The 6,947-nt window shown below is 44.0% G+C and overlaps 1 protein-coding gene across 4 annotated transcripts in view; it reads right to left on the bottom strand.

The window, feature by feature from the left end:
* Positions 1-525: 525 nt before the first annotated feature.
* Positions 526-6,947, bottom strand: part of ep400 (E1A binding protein p400) — a 31,002-nt gene continuing 24,580 nt past the window's right edge. For 3 of the 4 annotated variants that reach the window (XM_040154917.1, XM_040154918.1, XM_040154919.1), the window contains exons 38-53: positions 6,738-6,911; positions 6,593-6,640; positions 6,348-6,484; positions 5,949-6,005; positions 5,763-5,841; positions 5,061-5,237; positions 4,908-4,953; positions 4,716-4,822; positions 4,318-4,519; positions 4,074-4,222; positions 3,609-3,851; positions 3,201-3,375; positions 2,681-2,841; positions 2,210-2,374; positions 2,031-2,108; positions 526-1,670 (exon numbers count right to left, since the gene is read on the bottom strand). In XM_040154917.1, the coding sequence (XP_040010851.1) occupies positions 1,350-1,670; positions 2,031-2,108; positions 2,210-2,374; positions 2,681-2,841; positions 3,201-3,375; positions 3,609-3,851; positions 4,074-4,222; positions 4,318-4,519; positions 4,716-4,822; positions 4,908-4,953; positions 5,061-5,237; positions 5,763-5,841; positions 5,949-6,005; positions 6,348-6,484; positions 6,593-6,640; positions 6,738-6,911 (2,319 nt within the window). In that variant the 3' untranslated portion in view covers positions 526-1,349. The remainder of the gene's footprint in view (positions 1,671-2,030; positions 2,109-2,209; positions 2,375-2,680; positions 2,842-3,200; positions 3,376-3,608; positions 3,852-4,073; positions 4,223-4,317; positions 4,520-4,715; positions 4,823-4,907; positions 4,954-5,060; positions 5,238-5,762; positions 5,842-5,948; positions 6,006-6,347; positions 6,485-6,592; positions 6,641-6,737; positions 6,912-6,947) is intronic. The other variant, XM_040154920.1, reaches the window with a different exon arrangement.

Genomic DNA, 6,947 nt, shown 5'->3' with positions numbered 1-6,947 from the left:
GTTTTTTTTTTAATGAGTGCATTTTCCTGATTTACAAAGTGAGATGGCAAAGGTTAAGGACTAAAAGATAAGGGTTTATAATGTGTTGGGTGACTGGTTTAATCCTCAGCTCCTCTGCCCTACTCAGCTGACATATCTGCCAGAGTCAGCAGCCAGCCAGGTCAAGCACAGTGCTGAGAGTGTTTTTCTAGTCTCCAGTGCCCTCCTCAGACTGTCCAAAGGCAAGATGCTTAAAGTGCAATTGTCTGGCGAACTGAAACTTTTACTGAAGATCTACAGCAGCCTTTGATGCCACTTTCTGTTTTGTCAGGTGTTTTTGTCCAACTGAAGTCCAGGACTTTTTTTTTAATTTATGTCTGACAAAAAAGAAATGGCTACACCAGTATCTGTATTAATACAGCACTAGTATTAATACAGATACTGGTGTACTAGGCTACAAAGAATAGATCTGCGTAAACTATAACAAAACCAGGGGAGCGTGTTGTAAGAATTCACAAAATGTCCAAGTACTTACAATGGATTTAATGGGGAAAAAAGAAATCAAAGGGGAAAAGATGAATTTGTGTATAAAAACAAAACACTTTATTACAATCAGGCTGAAAAAACCCAATGAAAACACAACTACTTTACAAGTACAAATGTTTTTGTCTATATTTACAGTTTTTTTTTCTTTGACATCAATAAAAAAAGACAATTTATGAGAAAACACAAAATACTAAAGTACATGTTTACAGTGTATTTGCTGCAATAAAAAACAAATGACTAAAGGAACGTGCATTATTCTCCATTCAGTATGTATAGACACCAAGGGCATTAGACATAAAAGGGACTATTTATGAATACACTTATTCTAATGGACAGCTCATTCCCCAATCCAGAATTACCCATAAGCCTCAGCCTCATATCTGTTGAGTAATATTATGATCATCACTTTGAAGGCATGTTGTGTCTCTCATTTGATGGAGTAGGCAGTAGCTGTGGGGGAAATTTTTAAGTTGTGGTAATTTCAAGAAACATTCCACGTTTCCGGAATCAAATAAACAAATGAAGAAACATTGTTGATTCAGTACTGGAAAATTATAGATCTCACCAGAATTATGGCCAGAAGTGCAGTGATGGATCAGCCAAAACAGTTTAGATATGAGCACCGAAATGGTGAAATGTGTTATGTTGTGTTGTGTTATGCTCAGGTTAAGATTAAAGGTTCGGTGTGGTTAAGAATGTGGCAGAACGTCCGTCTGTGCCCTCAGCTACTGTGGGATCCATAAGAACGCTTCAGCACAACTGTACTGTTACATCCGCACTGCAAGAAAACACTTAAGAAATTCAGTTTCGTTAATGTGGCTCTCCTAGCTGGCCCCCCCGCTGGGCTTGGCAGGAGTTTTGGCCCTGATGCCCCCCTGGCGAGCCTGACCCTTGTTTGGCTGTTGGGGCTGAGCGGGCTGCTGCACTGGGGACTCGGCAGCAGAGGGTGCCACTGGCTGCTGGGCGGGGCTGTGGGGAGGAGGCGTCTGGATCTGGGGTGAGGCAGCTGCAGTCACTACCTGCTGCTGGATGATCTTCTGCTGAACGACTTGGGCTGTGGCCGTCCCAGCGGGAATCATCTGCACTTGAGCAGGAGTTGATGCGGTCGCCTGGGTCAGAGTCACAGCCTGAGGTTGGGCCTGGATCTGAAGAGAAACAACGCAAATAAAAAAAATGTATATACGGTCCCAGAGGTTTATTGTGAAATAGTCGACTGCATTTAAAGTGTTATTGTGCTTCCATAAAGAGCAAGCAAAGCCCTTCATGAATCATAGAAAACTTTCATAATCCTTTAGCCCCCTTTCCCCAGACAGGTAGTTCGCAGCCAAAAGCCCACAGTGATGTTTAATCTTAAGCCTGGAGTATAAAGGCTTTGCCTGAGGATTTGAGGCTTATGAGGAGGTGAAAAGTCTATGAAGCAGCTTAGGGACAGAGATAGCCACGCGTTCAAGTGATCAGCCATATAGAAGTTACCTTCAGGAGCAATGCTCAACCTAAAACCCTACCTGCTGAGGAGAAGACACAATTTGTTGCATACTGGCCACAGTGGATTGCTGCTGCACTATTTGTGGGAGCTTTGCCATCTGATAAGAGAAGTAAATAAGAAAATCTCATATCAATACACAAATCCATTGTTTATCTGCAAATATTTACTTGGTGATAGCGAGTGCCACTGATGATGTACCTGGATTTGTTGCGCTCCAGTGGTTTTCTGAGCCTGGGTTATGGATGTAGTAAAGAACTGGGTCTTGATCCCTGGTTGGAGTTGGGTAGTAGCAGCGTAGGTCACTTTCTGCTGCGGCTGCTGGGCAGGCTGGGCCGCCTGCACTGTCACCTGCTGGGTGCCGATCTAAGGGAAATAACAAAAGTAAAGGTAATACAGTAACTTGCTTCACTTTATCTTCCTAATAAGAGATATGATTATTATTTCTCAAAAACTAATATACTTAAAAAATACCCTACAGTGGTAAGCACACCCGACCAAGCAATACTGAAGGTACAGGTATATGTACCTTCAGTATCTACTACTACTGTATCTACTGTATAAATGCTGTATTTGTTGATTCTGTTTGGACAGAGACTGACAGCATACTCCTAACAAAGGATCAGTTGGTAACATTTGAGAATCCAGTGTCTGTTGGTGTGGCATGTTTACCTTCTGCTGCACAGTGGCCTGTCCTTGCTGTGGCTGCCCTGCTTTCTGCTGGGCTGCGGCTGCTGCCTGAACCGCTGCCGCCTGTTGCTGCTGCTGTTTCTTCATCTGAAGCAGCTGCTGGACTTGCATCTGGGGGAAGGATTGCGTCAGCACGGGCCCACCTGGCAGAGAGGAGAAAAAAAATGACATATTACAACTTTAGGACATATCAGAGGTTTGAGGTAATTTTAACAGCATATTTTCTCGAAGTAACAGGATGTCAAAAAAAGTCTGTCCAACACCGATTTTGCATGTGCATGACAATACTGTTGCTTGTTCTGATTTATATTCCATTTAGCAAAAACAGGCATGATTAAAATAGCAGCAACTGAGCTATAACATAATTTAAAAATCTGTTCGTAATTTTGAATTGCTGATTGGCCTGTCAAAGCCCACATGGACACTAGGAACAACAATCAAGTCAAAGTCTTAAAAAAAAAAAGTTCACTGTCAAAGAGATCAAACAACACTTTAAACACACCTGTTTTCTGGGCTTGACCGATAGCCACACTAATGCCTGCTACGGTGACTGGCAGTGTAGTGACACCAGCCGATGACACCACAGCTGGCACAGAGACCACAGGAGGCTTGGTGAGAGTCACCTGGGCTGTCTGTCCTGCCTGGGCCTGAATTTGGCCCTGAGTGGGCACTCGAGTCTGTGAAGGGACATGAACAGAGCGTGAGGACAAGAATGTACAGAGGAGAATGTTTTTGCTATACCATACATCAACACTAATTCAAGATTTATTTCAGTAGGTAGATTATTCATTAAAACAATCAATCTATCTTGTCTTTTCTTTCATAGGCTGAGGATTTATAGTGCACGATTTCTGTATTGTTGCAAATTCTGTTCTAATGCGTAAAAAAATGATCCTTTTCACAATCTTACCAGTCTGGCCACCTGCAGGTTGGCCACGGTGGTGCCGGTCAGCACAGCTCCAGGTCTGGTTGCTGCCACAGCTGCCAGCTGGGGATTGGTTTGAGCAGCCTGTGCAGGTTGAACCTGGGTGGCCTGCTGGGCTCCTGCAGCCTGTTGGCCCTGGGCTGCTGCTGCAACTGCTGCAGCTACCTGCTGCTGCTGCTGCTGCTGCTGTTGCAGCTGCAATTTATGCTTGTGCATCTTCAACAACTCCTACAGATTACCAGTAAAAGACAAGTTAAGTATACACATGTTGTTATTATAAACCTTACACGGTTTCAGTGCATTCTTTACTGGGTAAATCTGAAAAACTGCCATCAATATGATCATAGTAACAAAAGACATCTCAGTTACAGCTGCTAATATGTCAGATTTATCCAACAGAGACATTGCATTTTGTGTAGCAATTGTGTAAAGATGCTGGTGGGGGTGTACCTGGGGTTTGCCTACAGCTTTGATCTGCGGGGAAGAAGCCTGCTGTTGTTGCTGCTGCTGTTGTTGGTGCTGCTGAAGCTGTTGCTGTCGGAGCATCTGTAGGTGTGCCGGGGTGAGAGGTTTTCCTTGTGGCAATTGCATACCTGTGGCTGGATGGAGGACAAGAGATATGTCAAATCTGTGAAACAGTAACGGGTACTGGAAGGATGTCTTATCAGAGAAAAGCCTGCGTTCAGTTCAGTACCTGGTGTGACCTGAGTGACCAGTGGGCGAGTCTGTGACTGCACCGGGCTCAGAGTGGTAGAAACTACTGCAGATGCGGTCACTGGGGTAACAGTTCGAACACCCTGCCCTGTAGCTATGGCGACCACTTCAGCAGGAGCAGCAGCAGTTGTAACGGCCCTCTGTTGTGCGTGGACCACCTGGGCTCCTGCTGCACCAGCAGGCTGGACAGACAACAACAATAACAGCCGCACAATGAGCAAACGCGCCAACGCTTGTAATGATCATTCTGTCTACAGGATGTAGTGGGTGTGCATTTTGTTTCATGCCATTTCAAAGGCTATTTGCGCCATGAATTCCTGTTAGTCAGTAGGTGGCTGAATTCAGCTAGAGCAGCAGTAATAAATGAACATGACTCACAGACAGGGTGCCTGGTATGACTGGAGATGCCAGGCGTTTGTTGGCCTGGAAGGGACTTGGAGGAACTCCAGCTACTGTGTTCACAATCACATTCCCCCCTACAGTGGCTGGAAAAAAAAAACCAAAGATGAATGATATAACCACCGGAACGCCAACAGCTCGGAAATGTGAACCATATGCGCGTCAACGTACCAGCCTGGATGGTTGTGCCCACTGTGGCATTTTTTATGGCTCCAGCCTGAAAAACATTAAATGCAAGTTTAAAAGCCTTAACTGGGTAAAGTAGCTTCTTTTGAATCTCACTATATGTGGAAGCATATTGGTGGAGGATGTTTTGATCCTCACCAGAACAGCTGCATTAGGCACAGCAGCAGCTCCAGCCACTGCAGCAGTCTGAGGGACCTGAGCCTGAGCCTGGCCGGCAGCAGGAGCCTGGGCCTGGCCAGGTGCAGCCTGGGTCTGGGGAGCTCCAGCCTGCTGCTGCTGGGCCAACTGCTGAGCCTTTTGTTGCTCTGCAAGGGCCTGCAAACACACACACAATGCACAAAATCAAACAAGAAAGCAAGAATGTCAGTTAAAAAAAAAAAGCACTTTTGGATCTAACAGCGATAGAACACCAATGAGGTGCTCCTGATTTATGTTTCTACTGACGCTGAGGAAGAACAGGGTGAAGTCGATATGTGTTGGTCTTGTTTTTAATCTTTTAGTTTTGTTTTTTGAACTTTTCTACTTTAAAAACCAATGTGCATGGAATTTATGTGGAGATTCTTTCCTTTTATTGTAGACAGTTCGTGTCAGGGACATAGAAGCATAACTGTACTTGAACGGAACAGTTGCAGTGTGAGAGGGATAGGCAACTATGTCTACCATGGCGTAACACAGGTATGCAGGCTGTCACTCCAAGTGAAGACTACAACAGCAGATTTCTCTGATTAGCTGTGTAAACAGTCAAACCAAATGCTATCTTCATTTGTTGAAATAAGACCTGCATACATGGTTAAACATAAACATCTGTAAGAAAGATGTTGGCACACTGCCGACAAGCACCTTTTTCTCCTTGGCAATCCTTTCAGCACGTTGAGATGCAACTTGAATGGGAGGGAGGGGCTTGTCGTAGCTGATCCCACTGAAGAAAAGAAAACCAGATGTTATACTTTATTTGTTTCTAGAATTAGCTAAGGCTTTTGGATGGCAAAAGCAAAAAAAAAAAAAAACCTGAAACTTTAAACTTACCTTTCTGCCAAGACTGATGCATGTTTGGGATTCTTCTGGAATGGATTCATGCCGAGCCTGTACATAGTGTAAATTAAATGAATGCATCTGAACTTAATTTCACTTTTTTGTTAAGATAGAAAACAACCGCTTGAAATGTATAGGGGTTCTAGGTTTCCATCAACCAGGCTTTGGCACGTTACTGCCTTGCAGTAACACAATGATTCATTCACATTTTCAAGATCAACCAAAGATCACATTATACTCAATTCAACCGTTGCTATGCCAGACTGTGTAGACTTTTAGGATATGCATTACACGTCAAAAAGCTTTTTTCAGTTTTGTGAATCTCCTGTTTTGGTGTTGGCCCCTTGATAAGACTAATGCATTTATTGTTAGCAGACAATCATCAGTGCTTACAGTGGTTTGATTGGTGGGCTCCTCTTGCTGGCAATGATCTTCATGAGTTCAAAGCGGCTGTTGTAGAGCTGAATGTGAGTGGCATTGTCATCCTGTGTGTAGATCTGACAGGTCCGTAGAGGACGACTGTTCTTAGACTGAGTGTGTACAGAAGCACATGATACAAAGAAACACAGAACAAAAGTGAGGTCAAGAATTCATAGCAAAAGATACATTTAACAAATACAAAGACCAGGATAGGGTACCTTGTATATGCTCTTGGTTTTCTTCTTGGGGTTGGCCTCATACACCAACTGAAAAAAAGTAAATATAAGTAAATTGGTTTAGACAAAGTCAAGTACAAAGTGAGTAAGCCAGTTTTACAGCAAAGTAGGATGTCTCGTTCATTACCTTGCCCTCCTCTCTGGGAATAATGACATTCTCGTAGCGGTTGCGACACTGTTTGGGCGAGCGGTAGATACGGCTGCAGGAGTTCACCACATCGCTCACCAAATCCCAGTTAGGAGTGTGCGCAGGAGACACGATTGTCAAGTTCAGCGGCAACTCCAGCAGCTGCTTTACAGCCTGTCAGAGACATAAGTATGCTATTTGGACACTGAA

The sequence above is a fragment of the Xiphias gladius genome, chromosome 19 (genome assembly GCF_016859285.1).
Source record: "Xiphias gladius isolate SHS-SW01 ecotype Sanya breed wild chromosome 19, ASM1685928v1, whole genome shotgun sequence".
Classification (NCBI taxonomy): domain Eukaryota; kingdom Metazoa; phylum Chordata; class Actinopteri; order Istiophoriformes; family Xiphiidae; genus Xiphias; species Xiphias gladius.
The sequence above is the reverse complement of the archived record's forward strand: the minus strand, read 5'-3'. Positions and strand labels throughout refer to the sequence as shown.